General features: G+C 43.1%; 1 protein-coding gene across 3 annotated transcripts in view; it reads right to left on the bottom strand.

Annotated features, from left to right (window-relative positions):
• Positions 1-18,900, bottom strand: part of gli2a (GLI family zinc finger 2a) — a 407,587-nt gene that overhangs the window by 100,422 nt on the left and 288,265 nt on the right. For all 3 annotated transcript variants that reach the window (XM_068034894.1, XM_068034893.1, XM_068034896.1), the window contains one exon: positions 16,256-16,361. In XM_068034894.1, coding sequence (XP_067890995.1) covers positions 16,256-16,361 — 106 coding nt within the window. The remainder of the gene's footprint in view (positions 1-16,255; positions 16,362-18,900) is intronic.

The following is an 18,900-nucleotide window of genomic DNA, read 5'->3' as shown; positions in this document are numbered from 1 at the left end:
TGGGGAAGGTTGCTCCAGGAACGCTACACCTGGAGCAACCAAATAAAAAAGGGTGCAGCCTCCTTCGAAAACAAGCGCATATCAGCGGCAGAGAGAAAACCCAAGGAGAGGAAATCCCAAGCCAGCAGCTTGTCCAAAACTCAATTGACTGCGGTATCCTGCCTTATATGCAGCAGAACCTTTGGGGTGCAGATCAGCCTTAGCAGTACCTACGTACCCAGCAAAACTCTACCAAATATCCAAGATGATGGACATGGTCATTTTCACCTCGAAGGACAAACAACAAGAATGTCAGCAGTACATTTTACCATGGGAGCAACATAGCCAAGCCCAAGTGTATTTATCATTGCTTGACGTTTTCACACAGATTTTCCAGCAAAGGGCACAGAATGGCAATCAAGAACAGGAATCTGAGTTAGCTTTTCCCCTTCTCTGGCCCAGAGGTCAATGGTAGTGCCTCTATTTCACCCCACCTGAAATCAACTAACTTGGCACAGACTTCGGAGGGGGTGGGTGGGAGAAGTTTACAGGATTTTGACTGAGTAAACAGCCTCTACTTTTATTGTGCTTGAACACTTATTTACATTAATATAACATTATAAACATTGCACAGTCGCTCATACTCTTTCTAGTAATCACTACACATTAAACACCAAACACTGCAAATTTGACTCCCAAGCTTTGAAAAATAACATATCTATTTTGTTTCCTGAATGGTTATCCAGATTAACATTGCAGTGCAGGCTGACTCTATTCATCTGCTTTCAGATATTATCTTGCCTGCGTATATTGTGTGAAACACTCAAAGCAGTCAGCCTACTGACCTTCTGCCTGGCACAGTTTCAAGGATCCTCATTCTACTGTTTTTTTTCATCCAATAGTGAATTAATTACCTACCCCAATTTACCTAACCAACTTCCCTAACCATTCATATCCTTTGCACCTCACCCCAGCTCACCATCTCTGAAGCAACTTGATACATCCCTACTGCTGTCACTCTTTCACTTTCTCAATTTTATATTTCCCTTGCCAGTTCACTAATGTCATCGCAGTTGTACTAAGGGTTTGTAATCACAGATGGCTATTATGATCTTGGGATTTCATCATGTAAATTCCAGTATTCCAGATAGGGATCAGGTTTGTTACTTAGCATTACAGCTATTGGTTTCTGTCTCTATTGTCTCTTCCTTTAACATTTACAAACTTCTTGTTTTATTAACAGACAGAAGTGCCACAGCTCCCTGCAATATTAAACCAGTACGCTATACTGTTCCAGCTCTTGTACCTTCAAGGCTGCCTGTCCTCACCTTAAGATCACAAGATACTTATGGATGAAAAAGGGCATTCAGCGTATCTTAATTCATCGACTCTTCACGCCATTTCTCTCTCACCTGCTATTCTCTTCACATGTAACTCCTTTAATTACTCTCTCCCCATTACTCTGTGTCTGGCTTCAGCTCCTCTTTATCCAACCAAAAGAAACAACATTGGCACTGTTGTCGCTGTTTTTTTAAATATTCTTTCATGGGATGCGGGCAACGCTAGTGAGGCCAGCATTTGATGCCCATCTCTAATTGCCCTAGACAACTGAGTGTCTTGCTAGGCCATCTCAGAGGGCAGTTAAGAGTCAACCACACTGCTGTGGATCTGGAGTCACATGTAAGCCAGACCAGGTAAGGATGGCGGATTTCCTTCCCTAACGGACATTAGTGAACTCTATGGGTTTTTAAGACAATCGATGATAGTTCCATGGCACCATTACTGAGAGTTTTTAAAAATTAATTAATTGAATTTAAATTCCATCAGCTGCCATGATGTGGTTTGAACCTATGTCCCCAGGGCATTAGCCTGAGCCTCTGGTTTACTAGTACAGTGACATTATCACTACACCACCATCTCCCCTGTTGGATGAACTTCATCTATACTGTCAAAAGTTTGACAACTCCAAAATTGTGGGATTTTTAGGCTGTGAATCCCAGGGTTTATTAAAATAGCTGGGCTCATGAGATACAGAACATGAGGACTTCAAACCTTAGTAAAATCGTCCTCCTCACATATCGCGGCTATATTAGTGCTACTGTGATCTGCCTGATAAACGTGCTGGATGGCTTATATGAAATCTATGTGTATAACTCTGTCCAGAACATGTTTTCCTTAACAATATTTCAAAGGGTTTTGTCTAAAGCATGTTAATCTCCTTTGTCACTGACTAGACCGGAATTATCTTGTACTAATCTATAATTCTGACTCACTCAAACTTTTCTCTGGTGCAATGTAGTTATTGTATACCATGCTGTGCAATTCTTCAACTGATGGGATATGCTAGAGAATCCTGAACTCCTCACTTGTGCTTCCACACTGCTGCTGTCCACAGAGATCAGTCGACTTCCCCCAGCTTCTCTTCAGCTGAATTTCATAATTGAAGTACAACAGGTAATATACGAGGTGCGCACTGTTCACTGAACACCTGTGCCTGCTCAAAATAGCTGGCGCGATTATGACCGTGTAAGCAGCAACCTTTTAAATTGACGAAATGTTTTGTGCTGTTTATCCAATTTAAACATGGTGGTCAACGTTTTGGGGACTGTGTGACACTTTTCCAATTAGAACAGTTCTGAATTTGCCTAACGCTTGGTTCTTTTCTGAAGTGGCCTGTCATGCTAGACCCCCACCTGCCAAGAATGAGGCATATTAATTTTGCCATATGGACATTAAATTTCAAATTGTTCCTGGGAAGAAAAGAAGGCCTGTTACAAGGGCTGCCAAACACTTGGCTGCAAGACATTTACATACCAATAGGGACAAGAGAGGTTACTTCCCTTATCTATTTAACCCACAATGGACTTTGAGCACAAGACTTTGAAGGCAGGGAAGCGCATTCCAGGCCCTGCTAAGATGATACAATCCACAGAGCCAAGACGTGGTCAGACCAGTTATTCACATGACTAACCTGCTTGGCAATCTGGGATTTTCTGAATGGTATAAATAGTTTGAACTCAGTGTCTGTTTGCTCCTGGACTGAAAAGACCTCTCCTGGCTGGCTCGCCACAGCCTCTCCTGTCAGCTCCCATCTCTTTCTCATGGAGCTCCAAATCCACTGAAGACACATGAACGCCGAGAGAGAAAAGTCTCCTACAGCGAACAAGGTTTAAGAAGAATACTGGGCCCCAAAGAAAAGCAAGATCTACCTACAATCAAGGACTTTACAGTGAGCTCAAAGATTCATAACAAAAAACCCTCTTCAGAGATTGCCTCAAACTTTTCCACTTTATTTCTTCTGCTCTGTTCTGTCTCTATTTGCATGTGTGTATTACATATGCATGCTAGCATGGGTGTGTTGTGTATCTATAGGTGTTAACCGAATTTGAGTTTAAGTTTAATAAATGTCAACCTTTCTTCTTTAAACCTAAGAAAACCTGTTTGTGCTGGTTCCTTTGCCTTATAATTGGAAAGTGGTGAATGAGGATTCACCAAAGGGGAGCTAAAAACACGGTGTGTTTAAAATTAAACTCGACGACGTTAAGATCAGGTGAAGGCTGAGAGGGAATCCTAGACCCCTTTCTCACCTGATTGTAACAGGCCAGTAACAGAACTGTCCTCTGTGACTACAGCATCATCTTCTGAAACTTGAACATAATGGTGCAATGATGTCACTAGACTGCTCTGCAATGCATTCTGGATCATGGAATCAGGAATTGTAAAGCAAATTTAACATATGCAATACAAAAGGCCCAAGGAATGGATTGTGCGTGTGGCACAATCCGAGAAGCAGTGGATGCACCAGGATTCTGAAAGGAAATACTTTGGAAATATTTGGACATAACCTGTGAACTATAAGATGCATGACAATTTTAGGTGACTTTTTTTCCAGAAAAAAGTGCATCTTATGGGTCCAGCAAATACGGTAGTCCTCTCCAAGGTCGCTGCATTTTGATTGATATCTTTATTCCTCTTTCATCTTAGTCCCCTCAACCTCATCTTCTTTCCCCAGTAGTACAGGGTGTTCATTATTTTTAAATGGACAGATCTTCTGGAGGGAGTTTACCATAGCAAAATCAAGCAGTTTAGCAGCAGGGGTAAAATAAAGTTGGCAGTGGTAATGGAGAATACAACTACAACAGCAAAACAACAAGGTTCTGCATGAAGCAATCAACAATTAGGCTTAATTTATCATTCTACCCTTCAAAGCAAGCGGTACAATTTATCAAATCTCAGACCTGTTTGACAGATCCTATTACCGAGCCACCACTGATCCTCCCACTCTGACAAGATGCTACTTGAACATTGTCTACCAGTGAATAAAAGAGGAGATGAGATGACTCCTGAGTCAGGCAGAAGGCATGCATGTTGGCTGCAGGAGGAACTGGGAGAAAACATTAACAATGAACACCTGTCAGAGCAATGGACTTCCGTCACCTCCTCCTGGGTGGTAAAGTAGAACCTCCTGGCCCCAAATATAGAACAGTCAGTCATGGAACTGCATCTGCTACCAAAAAAGTGTATCCACCCTGCCAAATACCATAAATCACAATCTATAGTTATAAACTTGAGGGATTATGATTTCACCCACTAGAAGCAAATAAATCAGTTCAGTGCAAAAGCATGAAAGCATGAGAGATTATTTAGTGAAATTCTACTCTTACTTTCTTTACACAGAAATTGTACTTGCAGCACCAATTATTCCCAATGAGACAACTCCCTTTTTCCCAAAACTGGTTTAAAATACAAGTGTCCCATCTCTCGCGCACAATACTGTCTCTGGCAGTAATACAGGAAGCTTCTTGCTAGAGGGAGGGAGTGTTTTCAGAGAAGACACTTCATGTAGTTGCTTTTTCTGCTGCAGTAAGCAAGTGCACATTATATTGGAAGGTGTGGTAGATCAGGGGATTCCTGCATTCACTATTGTAACAGAGATTCTCTCACATCGTGCTGACAATGTGTTCATGCTCACAACCTGATCTGTCCATTCCACTCTGTCACTGTGACCTATCTATTTTCACACTTTATTGTAGTATCTCGCTACTGCCCATTCCTAACTTCCACCAAGTTCTGTTCATCTATTACCTGCGCTCGCTGACCTACATTGGCAACATGGCACCATCTCGATTTTAAAATTCTCTTCCTTGCTTTCAAATCACTCCATGGCCTCGTCCCTCCCTATCTCTGTAACCACCCTCAGCCCTACAGCCATCCAAGATCACTACGCTCCTCCAATTCTGGCCTCATGATTATAATCGTTCCACCATTGGCAACTGTGCCTTCAGCTGCGTAAGCCTTAAGCCCTGGAATTCCCTCCCTGTCTCCGCTTCTCCACCTCTCTCTCCTTTAAGATGCTCCTTAAAAATCTATCTCTTTGAGCAAGTCATCTGCCCTAGTATCTCATGATGTGGCTCAGTGCCAAATTTTGTTTGCTAACACTCCCTGTGAAGCGCCTTGGCACTTTTAAATGCCTTGAAGGCGCTATGTAAATGCAAATTGTTGTGTCGCAGAACTTCTGTTAGTGCCACTTCAGGTACAATTTGGTGACAGCTGTATCACTTTGGATTGACGCTATTTGTGGTTCGGTTGAGTCTACTTGAATGCATTGTACTGGAGGATCCTCACAAACCAACAGGGAGCTGGATCTTCATCCATCCAAGCTGGAGTTAAAGCAAGGACACAGAGGGATTTAGTTTAGTTATTCCATTTCTCATTTTACCTTCTTCTTTCTTCCCTTCCGAATATTCCCCAAAACCGACCTGAGAGGTTGAGCAACAAAAAACAACTTGCACTTATATCGCGTCTTTCACATTGAAAAATTGTCGCAGGGCGCTTCATAAAGGCAAAAGAAAAGATGAACCACAGGGCTTCTGACAGTTTTTGCCTTGAACTGACCACTGCAACCCTCTCAATTCCCACCCTTGTACATGAAGGTTTCTACTCATGCTAAAGTACAGTTCAATGGGTGCAAAGAATTTTGTATCTCACCCAAATTCTTTATGAGCCGAGACATGAGGGCTGACAGATTATTCAATCATGAAGGACATCATGCTTGAGCCTTGTTTGATAGATACACACATACACATCACAGTAGGGTGCACGGGATGGCAATCGGGAGTAGAAACATTGGTTTACACTTCACCACCCTACTTCAGGGGCATGAAAGCCAATTATAGTGCTCCTAGTATTGGGCCATTGAAGATAAGCATAGTTTTGAGATTGAGCCTGGAGCTATCTGGATCAGTAAGGCTGAATACATTTACCCAGTAAGCCAAAAAGGGAGAAAACAGGTTAGGTCATAGATGAAGTCAAACTCCACACACCATGTTCCTTAGCTCATCAAAGTGCCGTACAGAGTGGAAGGGTTAACATGTAAACAGGTAGACAGACTTGTTCGTCCCAAACTTGGGTTAAATAGCATTTTGCAATTAAAATAAAGCAAAAGCTAACCTTGAATATTATGGGAGTTGCCCAGGGCTGGGTATGCACTAACAAGCCAACCTGCATTTCTTTGATTTTTATCTGACAACTTAAGGCTGTGAGCCTTTTATAGAAAAAGAAAAAGAGGAAGGCAGAAATTAGTTGTGGTTATATTCAGGGTATATAATTGATGCTGTTTTTGCAAGTACATATTTACCACTTGTCCTACCTGTGCTCATCAAGCACAAAGAGACTAATTTTAGAATGTAAATTGTCCCTTGGTAAGGAATGGAAGCAGGCAACTATAGCTGGAAGCTCAAGTAGTCTTAACTGCATGACCCAAAGGTTTAAAGTTCAAGTGCTAGGACTCCCCATACAACAATTTGCTGGGTTGGTTTTCTTGGATGGGGCTGGCACATGATATAGGTCCAATACCCAGTTCAAACTGCTCAAATCATTAGCACCACTGCAGGTAGAGCAAACTAGTATTTTGCAGCTCAACCTGCAGAGTCACCCGGATAGACTAGGAGCAGCTGGAACAGAGACAAGGAAACTAGCATTGTATTGAGTCACCTCCTGGTAGATATCTTACTCTGAAGAAGTATGTGGCCCACATCACCCAGCTGTTCTTTCAGTGGCTTAAAAGTGGGATAGGGTGGTAGGGAAAACACAAACAAAAAACAGGCAGTCCCATAAATTGCCAGAACATATTTTAACATAGCAAAGGTAATTGGGGGTAGGCGAGAATGTGGAGTTGAGGTTACAATCAGATCAGCAATGATCTTGTTGAATGGCGGAGCAGGCTCAAGAGGCCGAGTGGCCTACTCCTGCTGCTCCTAATTCATATGTAAAGACTCAACAGAGACCATTCTCCTCCATGGGTTGGTCACTGATTCCAGAGGCCCTCCAAGAGTATCCCACTGCCTTACACCACTCCAGTATTTAGATCCCTGCAATGGAGCAGCCATATCTTGGAGTTATATCTTGGAGTTGTTCCCAAGGCAAGTGCACTCCGTTCCTGCTGCTTCCCGAACACCATTGTTCCTCCCTGAAGCATCCTGGCTGAATTTGTGGTCAAGTTGAACAAGGCTCAGAAGCAAAAACTAGGATTTAAGTAAGCTCTGTTTTGAGGTGTTAAAGAATTAAGTTTAAGTTGCTGCTTTTTGATTCTGGCCCCACCCACACTCTAGCCAGTCAAATTAAGAAATCAGCAAAAATCAGAGACCAAACATGGGGTCTTCCAGTGCCATATGGCTCATATATACGTCTGGAGGTATCTTTAGCAATTGAGGTTTTGGTAAGCTCAGCACAGATTCCAGCACAGTCGGATGTGTTGTGATAAAGTTGCACAGCTAGTTGTCGGTTGTCCTAAGAGCTATAATTGTAAATATACTCACTTTTACCGTACACGCACTTGTTAGAGCGAAACTTCAGTATTGAAAGATGGCAGAGGACAGCAAGCACCTGGAAGGGTGAACCATCAGACGGCAAACTTTCGACATGAAGCAAGATGCGGATAATAAAGGAGCCCATGGCTCACAATCAATTAGACATGTTTAATTTGTTCTTCAGTGTTCATGTAATTAGCTAAATTTGATGCAGGCAAGAAGGAAGACAACTAGAGTATGCTCCTGATGAATTGGGGTCCTCTGGCAGGATTAGGAACCATTAATCACAGTTAAAGCAGAAACTTCTGCTTCAAGTAATTGGTAGTATTAACGTCGACATGTAGAATCCAAATAGCGTGTGTAAAATGTAATTTTATCATTCTCAAAGACTGCATAACTGGCTGGAGGTAAAGATAGATCTGGGGGTAAAATTGGTCTTGAATGGTAGCCAAAATGGGTAATAATGACCCATTACACACCCTGTCCAATCTTCCTTTCAATTCAATGCAAAGAAAAATCAGGCAAGAGGTAAGACAGGCTACCGATTCTCTATCCCTGTTTTGTGCTACTGCCAAAGATCCCATTGCATCTTAGACCATTCTGGTTCAGTGTTAAATGTGAATCTTAATAAGGGCTAATGCTGTGCCTACCTGGTCAATGGAAATACGTCTATAAAAAAATTGGGTCAAATGTAAAATGAACTGCCGATTTGCTCTCACCGGTTTTACACTATCAGACAAGGTCAAAATTAAGCCATACGATCATCATAAATAGGAGCAGGGATAGGCCATTCTGCCCTTTCAGCCTACTCTGCCGTTCAATAAGATCATGGTTAATCTTATTGTGACCACCTTTCTGTTTGCCTCTCCATAACCCTCGACTCCTTTGTCGATCTAAAATCAATCTAACTCAGCCTTGAATATATTCAAAGACACAGCCTCCACTGCTCTCTGGGGTAGAGAGTTCCAAAGTTAAACAACCCTCACCCTGAGAACCTGATTTTAATCAAATATGCCCAGTGGAAACAGAGTGGGTTTGGGTCAGATCCTGTTTTACACTTCACCTGATTCAATAGAGTGTACAGTTAGGCAGGCTGTAAAATGGGCGCTGATCCAAACCCACCTCATTCCCACTAGGCGGGTTAGGTTAAAATCGGGCTGCCGCACAACCCAAAAACAGGCCACTCTTCCAATCAAGCCTGTGCTGGTGTCTTTCTCCACACAAGTTCCCTAGTCCAAACATACTCTTCTGCTTGCTCCTCATAATCTTTAATATTTCTCTTTTATGAGCAACTGCCTAATTCTCTTTTGAATGAATTTATGGGCTGTGCTTCATCAATGGCTTTTGGCACAGGGCTTGACATTCTAACTGCTCTCTGTGTAAAGAATATTTTTACAATCTCCTCTTTAACACAATTGCTGCCATTTTACAATGCCGATTGGAAAGTGCACAAGATTGATCAGCGGATGATGTGAGGACAAGGTCAGGGGAATCTGTGATAGCCCCTATGATCCAATATGCTGCGGTGACCCATTGCGAATGGCCACTTGTGTGAGAAAACTTACTGATCCATAGACACAAACTCATCATTGAGTGAAGTACCCCCTGTTTTACCATGTGAAGAATGGGGAGGTAGTAAGTTAATATGTTCTGTGCACGTGTGCATGTATGCAAATGTTGTACATTTCTCTAATTCTCAATGCATAGGGCTGAATTTTACGCATGGCGGCGGCTGTAGAAAATGGCGGCTCACGTGCGCGGGCTTTACTGCGTGACTCATTTACATGGCTGTGGTGAACCGCACCCCCCCCCCCACACCCCCGCAATGATGTGGAGGGGGCGGGCGGTCCGTCGCCATTGCGCACGTGCCGGGTTCAGGCCCTTACATTTAATTCGAATTTTTAAAGTTATATGCATTTTAGATTTAATTTAATAAATAAATAAAGGTTTCTAGCCCCTCTCCCACCACTCCCAATAACCAGACAGCTCATTCTTTGCCCTCTCCCCCTCAAAATACTCACCTTATGTACCTGACCTTCCCCCCCCTCAAAGTTCACAAAATTTTATCTTTAACCCATCCCACCATCCCCTACACCAATCATATAAGTTTGACCCCACTCCCCCACCCACACTGAAATACTTACCTCCTCCCCCCTCCCCACCAGTGTCCTGCATCGGATCTCCGAATGGAGCTCCAAAGGTGCGGCTGGCCACCAACCATAATATTGGAGTGGGACGGCTGGAGGGTGCAGGTAAGCCATTAATTTGTTAATTTGCATTGATTAACATATTTAAATTCTGCTCCCGTTGCCGAGCGGTGGGGGACCGCCACGAGGCCTTGCCACCGCCGCCAATATGGGGCTATGGGGCCAGGCCTTCCCGGCGTTGAGGCCCGTGGTGGGCCTCTCCCAGAGGCATTTTTCCGGCCCTCCCCCCCACCCCGCCATGACCCCTGACGTTGTGGGGTAAGATTCGCCCCATAGTCTCAGGCAAGGTACAGCCTGCAATCTACTGCCAGTGCACTGAACATTTTAGACAGGCGATTAACAAAGCCAATTTAAATGATAAGCTGGTTTCTAATACAATCCTGGGATCTCACACATCGGCCCATTCTTCATGTGAAATCCTAGACTGTAGGTCTCAACAGCATATTGGACAATGGGGGCGGTGGGGGGGGGGGGGAGTTGGTGGGGGGGGTTTGGGGCAGTGGGGTGAGCACAGTCTCGCCTGATCCCTCTGTATTTTCCAGCTGGGGCTATTAGATTCAAAAGCTTCTTAGTTCTGGAGGTGAAATTCCTCCTGCCAATAATTATACTGAATAGGCTGGCTTGAGTACTAACTTCTATTTTATAATAATGCAAACTCCTTTGCTGAAATTATTGACAGGAAGATTCTTGCACCTCCTTATCGGATAGTTCTGAAAAGAGAGGACCCATGAATAGCTCGACAACATTGAGACTGATCAAAAGGAAACCAGAGCAAGGGAAAGAAATTAACAGCCCAGGTCAGCAATTGAGGCACCTTAGTCATTTCTACTGTGTCTGAACCCACAGTCCGAGTGATCTTGCTGTTTGTGATCAGATCAGATGTTATTCGAGGTCCAGGCTATCCCATGACGTCAACTTTACTCAAAAGCTCATGTGTGAGATCTTTTTTGGGGTCGGTAAGTCTGAAAATAGTCTAATTTAAAAGAACAAATCAAATATAAATCCGAAAAGAGTGAATACTTGCTCAAATGTGAGTGACACAAAGGCATTTGCTTCACCCCTCCCCCACTCAGCTACCATAGCACCAAGCCACAAATCTATGTTAAGTTGCTATTTCATCCTGTGTTTTTGAAGGCACTGGCAAGAGGATTGGGTTCAAAGGACTGACTGAAGGTAATCTGGTCAATCAGCTAAAATAATCAGACTAAGGGCTATCCAAAGGAATGTTAATCAGAGCCAACACCACCTGCAGGTATGGGGGGCCGGAGATTCGAACCATCAGCCTTGTATATAGGCTCAGTGTCGAATCTATTCGGCCAGCTAGACCATGACTCAAGCAGGTAGCTTTTTCCTTTATATCTGAAAAAAAATTTTAAACCAAATTTATCCGCAAATTGCTACACTGAGTGAAAGTGGGTGAGCACATTTAAGTTTGTCTTTCTGTCATCCAGCTTTAAAGATCCGATTGAAGTCCACTGATTCATATTTCCCTTGGTAAAAGCAGAATTCAATCCCTCAAACTACCAGTTATATAAATGGAATTTGACTTCTCCAATCATGATAATGGTCCTAATTGTAAACTGATGGAGCTGCAGAATGACCCCCTAAATACTGGTAATGACCCTGGAATTATGTAATAAAAGCGGAATTTGACTTATTCAGCCAGCCTAAAACATGGCCTTGAGTTTGTCATTATTTTTTCCTGTTGCTATGGAAAGTGGCTGCTTCATGATAGTGAATGCTCGGACATCAGCAACCTCTATGGGCCCAAGTGCTGGAAAATGGGATTAGAATAGATAGGTGCTTGATGGCCGGCACGGTGGGCCGAAGGGCCTGTTTCTGTGCTGTATAACTCTATGACTCTCTTTCACATCCTGCTTGGAGACTGCACTACATATGAAGTCAGTAAGGGGCAAACTGGCCTCAACTGATACCATTTGAAGCAACATAATGGCTAGGTTGTTGCATCGTGCTTGGGAGCTCCTGTTCACCAAAAAAAAAACCATGATGGAGTGGGTGTTTTATAGTGTGGTGTCTCTATTAGAGAAGAAACAATGAACAACAAAAGGTGTATATGGTATATTGTATAACGCAAGTGGTCAATGCATCTCATTTTAAATACATCATGCCATGCTAAAACAATGTGAGCATACAGTGCCAGGTTATATTGGCCTCTTTCTGCACACTATAGGGGTGGATTGATGAACCTCTGTGTATGGCAGTATATTTGCCTGATGAGGAGCAGCCAGTGGAACATTCATATAATACAGTCAAATAGCATGCATCAATCTCTTCCATCGGATGAAGTGATTTTCAGCCAGTTGAGATTATGTTGTGTGGCAGAAGCCAATTTATTTTTCCCACCTCCATGCGTACATTTATTTGCATCCTTCAATTTTGCTTGGATTGTTTTAAGACTGCTATCCCTCCCTCTTCTAGGTGACCCCAAAATCCACACAATCTCAATCCACCACCATAACAATGGCTTTCATCTGCTTTGATTTTCATAAAGCAAGTGGATATCTGGGCCAGTAGCCTGGCAGCTGTTAAAAGCTGTTTAAAAATAATTTTTAAAAAGTCCTGGCCTTTTTCCACAAGAGGTTGATATCCTAGACCAGCCAACTAGTACAGTCAGCTAATCGCCAATCAATGTAGACAGGAGTTCCAAAGCTCCATGGGCTGAGATCCAGAGCCCCCCCACCCCCAGTGCTGGCCCCGATCAGGGATTTGGTGAGCCAATGCAATGGCACCCTGTTTAACTGGGGCCAGCAACTTCTTGGGTCTCTAGGGGATGCATCTCTGGCACCCATCTGACCATCACGGCTGGAATCTCCAGTGCCTAGCCACCATTTGCGTTGGAATCCACAGGCTCCTGACTCAGAGACCCCATGCAGACCACCATCAGCCACTATATGTGAGGGCCGATAGAAAAGGCTTTTAAAACTCTCACTCTTCTTTGTCAGGGCTGTTTCTTTATAAAGAATCCATCCCACCCAAGTGAGGCACTTGTGAGACCTTCTAGAGGCCACTAGTCTTATTCTCACTGGATGCACAGGCCTCCAGTCTCATGCCAGGCCATTGACAGGCCAGGGTTGAGAAAACTTCCAGCCTGGGATTCCCTGGCCCTGGTTTCAGCCCCTTGGCATCACTGGCCTTGTAAGCAGCAGAACTTCTGCCCACCCCGTACAATGTCCAGCAGGAATGTCTAGGGTATTCAGGTCCCAGCTAAATTCTGGGCCCTTTTGCTGCAGTCTGGTTGGAGTGCAGTGGGCCAGAAGGGCCAAGGAAGTGGCCTCAGGATCTCTATGACCACAGTTGATTCCAGAATCAGGTAATGCAGAGTATGAACAGGATTGTTCCACAGCTAGCAAAAACTTTACAATTGGGCTAATATTATTGCTTTAATAACTATTTTACTGGGTCATGTGTTGCAATGGCAGCAGAAGATTTATGAACCATCAAGGTCCAGGAATTTTACAAAAAAACTTGAAAAATTAATTATTCACATCTGTCTGCAAATAAAAAAGCTCCCATTTTCTTGGAGTTGGCAAAACCTGGAAACTAGTCACGACACTGAGAGTCAGCTGTTGCTCATAGCCCACATATTTATCATTAGGTTTCCAGTTTTAGGACATGTCTTGAAATTCCAGGATTGTTCAGCCTCTGCAATTTGTTGACAAAAACCATTAACCGATTCTTCTTCGGCGCAAAATTAGTTGACAAGAAGTCAATTCCCTCTAAACAGCCCGCAGTAACAATGTTTAGTATTTACAGATTGGATTTGGTCCAATTGACTAAAACTCAGCATTATCTTCATGCAAATAGACTTCAGTCTGCTTCTAGTACACAGAATTTGTTGTACGTAACCATATTTTCCTGTATCCTGTTACAAATAGACATAAATAACATCCATTGGATGGAGGAATCCAAGTAGAACTGATGTATTTAGGTTTTAGATGAGGCAGGCCGATTGTGGAAGAGTGATGCATTTGGGTCGTCGTGTCTCCTTATGGAAATTTCGCTTATTTAAATTCCACTGACTGTGACAGAAAATAATTCCTGATTAAATTGCTCATGGCATTTCTGTATCCTTTACAATTGTGGGTAAGGGAAACATTCTGATATGCACCAATGTTTATACAATGGTATTTGGCTCAGAACACAAATGGGCTTAAATGGCCATTGTTGTTTGGTTAATGTAACCAGTGAGTCACTTTATTGTGATTTTAAGCACGGATGTGTATGAGACTAAATCGTCAAATATGGGTGCAGATGAAATTGCGTCTGGCAGTAAATGTCTGACAAAACTTTAATTCAACTGTGTAGGGACAAGTGTAGCTGTTTCTTCAAAGGGCCCCAATGGTCTTAATATAGGGCTGCCAATCCTGGGATCTCCAGGAATTCAAGATTAATTTCCTGGATGCTGCTGCAAGCAACCAGGAGGGAAATCATAGCGGCATTAAAATAGATTTAAAAAAATATTTTCTTGAACACTTTTGTTTGTTAGTTATAAAAATATTGGAATTGGGGTAAAAAGGCTACTTGAATGATGATCCAGAATCATTCAATCAGGTACTGTAGATTCTGTACACTTTCCAATTGGTGTGAGAATGTGCTGCCCTATGAAGATGGGCATGTTGGACGGCCAATAGTGGCAGCGTAGGGCAGGTCTGATGGTAATGGAAGGTCATGTGATGAAACATCCAAACAGAGCTCACGACTCTATCTTAATGATTTAAGAGAAAAGACTGCAAATCTGAAATAGAAATATACGTGGAAACATGCAGCATGTCGGTCAGCCTTTGATAGGTTCACTGTATTAGGTGTAACTTTCATTAGCACAGTTCTGGTGAAGAATGCCAAGGCATCTGCAGCCATGGTTAATGATATAATCACACACATACACCCAGATTTAAAAACATCGTAAAGTGACCGTGATGTAAAGTAGTTTTTCTGCTTCAAACATTGAATCATTTTCTGCAAGTTTCCAGCATTTCTTATATTAGAGTGTTAATTCCTGTTGGGATTAAAAATTGGCTTTAAAAATGCTTCTCGAAAGCCCAGATATTCATGGGAGGCCATCACGGAGCTTGGAATTGAGCTTGGCTGCAAAAAATTCCCCTAAAGACGGCAATGCTGCTTTAATCTTGGGGGAGGTCATTAAGAAGCAATGCATACGAGCTGGGAAAAAACAAAGAGTCAACACAATGAGGGCCCCTGTAGTGCAAGCAATAACGTACCCACTTTCTGATCAGACAGTCCCAGATCAGGGGCTTGGGGCCCTGGGCTCCTTGTTCGTTGAACCTGACTGTCTCATTCCGCTCACCAGGGCTGTTGGATCGAGTGCCTTGTATAAACAAAAGGCTCTATTTTTGGTGAAGTTTAAAGAAAAACCTTCTGCTGGCCAATGTGGGCAGTTCACTGGCAGCCTTCATTGAGCCAGCCAGTCAGAGATAATATTGTGGGCTGTTTATTAGACAACCTGCCCAGGCCGGGCAGCAGTTAGGATATTACAGTTCATCTTGGCTTCAGTGGACTAGAGAGCTGTAAAGCCACCAAGGCCTCCAGCTCCCCATTGTCGGATAGTGCACATGGGGATGTCAGGTGGGAGTGTGAGCTGTGCTGCCTATTACAGTTAAATAGTCCCCTAAAATCACTGGGTGAAGAACTGCTCTGCTCACTATATGCAGTGACATCATTAACACACTCAGAAAAAAAGACTGCGTGTTTATGATTTTGCTACAGGTAATGAGCAGAGGCATTTTGCCACTCTCTAGTTTGGCATGTAAGCTACTTGTGCAAGGAATCCTCGAATGGCAAGTAGCTGTAGAGCCCCGAACAAGTCTGTACCCTCTAGAAAGGAAGGGAGAAAATTGTAGAGGGGTTGGGGAGGAGGAAATAAGGGAAACCTCATCTGAAGAAAAGGTCACACCAGAGCCTCTTCACTCCACAAGTTCCTCATTTTAGTTGAAGTATGAGGAGGAGGCAAAGCCCAAAAAATGGAGATTCGGAATCTGAGACAATCTAAGCTGCTCTGGTGCGCCTCCTAGTGGCAGAGAGGTTGATCACCTTCTTGGTTGATAAAGATGCATCTCGTCAGGAAGGCGATTAGTTACTAGTTAGAATGGGACGAAGAAGAATGTATTAGTAAAGCCTCACTTATTTGGGCCTTATATATTTTCTTCCAAATGAGGTGTAAAAATCGCAGCAAATTAAGTATACAATAATGATAAACAACCAACATATGCAGTGTATACCTACCCGTGAATAGCGTGGATCGAGTGAGGCTCGTAATGATACCTTCCTTCATGATGCCGCATATCGATCGGTATGGGCGTGTGGAATGCTGGGAAAATGTGGTGCGAGGCTGAAATAAAGAAAAGGAGACATTAAAAAAAGGTGCTGTGAAAAGTTTAAAAAGAAAGTTCAAAGGCAACAGTTCACATAAAGCTGTAGACATTTCAGAGCAGGCACATGTTCACTAGAAAGAAAGATGAGGGGCTTCATGTTCGCTATTGGCTCAATCAGACAAGAGAAGCAGAATTAATAAATAATCAAAGTCATTCACAGCGGTACTACATCACCAACATTAAAGGCCTCCAACTGGGTTTCTGACATAGACCTGCAGCTACACATGCTTTGAACTCTAAAAGATGGTAGGAAGTGTGAAAGAAACTAGTGCGACGGACACAAACAGAACATGACAGGGCTGGGAGAGGGGAATCACAGGTCGGAATCAGTGCTGAATGCAGTTGCTGAGCTGATTCAGTGCTGTGCGTGGAAAGTTTGCCTATGTGAGTGTGGTGTGAGGAGGGGGAGCGACAGGGAGAGAGAGAATCCTCGGCTGGCACCGCACAGTATGGATGTTAACGGGGCATTCGTACAGAATTGGGTTGATAAGACAAGCAAAACCACTTCAGCTGGCTTCTAATCAGACAGATGATGCCTAAATCTTTGGGGAATTAAGTACAGGGGATTCAGACTTATCACGTTCAAAAAATTACATCAAGCACAGCCCAATTACATTTGAAATAGTATGTGAGGTTCAGCGCATCTCATTTGAAGTGGCTGGAAAGTAAATTACAGCCTCCTGTCAACTCTTCCTCGCTTCTGCCCATACTTCAGATGATGACTACCCTTTGGTTATTGAAACTGCTGAAGCAGAGCCAAATGTATTAGAGTCCCCCAGCTTTTCATTTATCATACAATCTCCTGCTTCGATAGTTCAGTAAACTCTGCTCAGTTCAGTATTAACGTTTACCTGTCAATATACAAACTATGTTCAGAGACTGACAGCTATCTTAATCATGAACAGCAGCACAATCAGTCTTTACATAAGGTTCGAAAAATTAAGCATTATAGTTCTCTCTCTCTTTTGTGGTGCAATATTCCTAGATTTGTTTGGCCCAATTCTGATACGGTTCAGAATCTCACAGTATGGGGCCAAAGGTGCTAACATCAGATAATAAAAAAAGTCATGAAGTGAAAGAAGTGAATAAAGGCTTCAGTGAGGAAAGTAAGTTCTACTCTGCGTCAAATAAATTGTGCTGACCCTATAACGAATATCACACTTTCTGATGAATAAATAAGAGTTATTGTTGGATTCACATTTTCTGCCCACGCTCTTTACAGTCACACAGGCCAAGCCTCATCAGCAGGTTCAGCAGCCCAAACTGTATCAAACAAATTAGCTCAGGCTTTGATAAGTCGGGGTCTAGCCACTGTATGGATACGTGAAGTCACCAGTATAATGGGCCTCTGTTCTGCTGCACCAGCTACTGAGTGGGTGCAAGCAAAACAGCTTTATTCAACTCTCAGCTGAAGTTAATGCACCATTAATAAGGGTCATAGCGAAGAACAGAGGAGGATTACCCTCATGGAAAATAGGGAAAAGGGGGCACTGAAGGTCTGGGAGAAGAAAGCAGCCAAAACTAGGTCACGAAAACATGACAGTTGAGTGGATCAGAGCAAACAGCAGTGTGGTGAAATTCAGCTCATCAGAGGTAACCCACCAGGTGGTTAACCACATCAAGGTAAACTTATTAACTGTTTCAGGGTAAACCTCTCAGTTACACACTATCATTAACCGTTTCAGGATAAACCTCTCTCAGTTACACACTATTATTAACCATTCCAGGGTAAACCTCTCTCAGTTACACACTATTAACTGTTTCAGGGTAAACCTCTCTCAGTTACACACTGTTGTTAACCGTTTCAGTGTAAACCTCTCTCAGTTACACAATATTATTAAACATTATGCACTGTATTATCAACCATTTCAGGGTAAACCTCTCTCAGTTACACACTTTGCGATTAACTGTTTCAAGCTGAATCTCCTTCGCCTATCTTACCAGGGTATGAGCTGCTTCGAATAGTAATGTGTATGGAGCCTGGACACGACAATGTTAGCACTGGTTTTGGGAAAATGCATTTGATTATAAAAACACCAAAGTAAAAGATACAAATTTACATCGTTTAAAAATGGACAAAAGACTCTTGGATTATTATTAATTTAGGAAAAATCACAATGAAAGGTAAATAATTTAAAAAATTGTTTGGGGTATGAGTAACTTTAAGATCATATGCAGTTGTTGAAACTTTGGCTGGGATTTTGTGTTGGAGGCAGGGCTCCCAGCGCCAGGTCGAAAAGGCAGGGAAAAGCCTGCCTCTGCCATTTCATGCACCTTCCCCCAAACCGCCCCACCCGGAGCGATTGTCCAGTCTTTTTAAATCTAAGTTTCAGGAGCCGGGATACCCATCCTTTTAAAGACGGGGATCCTGCCTCGAAGTGCTGCCAGCCAATCAAAGGGCTGCCAGCTCAGCAATATCGGCAGCGCCACCGGGAGCAGTGGCCACTGCCAGTAGTGCAGAAGACATGGACCCAGGCCCAGTGCTGGAAGTCCACA

This window comes from Heterodontus francisci, chromosome 7, assembly GCF_036365525.1.
Source record: "Heterodontus francisci isolate sHetFra1 chromosome 7, sHetFra1.hap1, whole genome shotgun sequence".
In the NCBI taxonomy this organism is placed as follows: domain Eukaryota; kingdom Metazoa; phylum Chordata; class Chondrichthyes; order Heterodontiformes; family Heterodontidae; genus Heterodontus; species Heterodontus francisci.
This window is presented reverse-complemented; position numbering and strand designations above follow the sequence as displayed.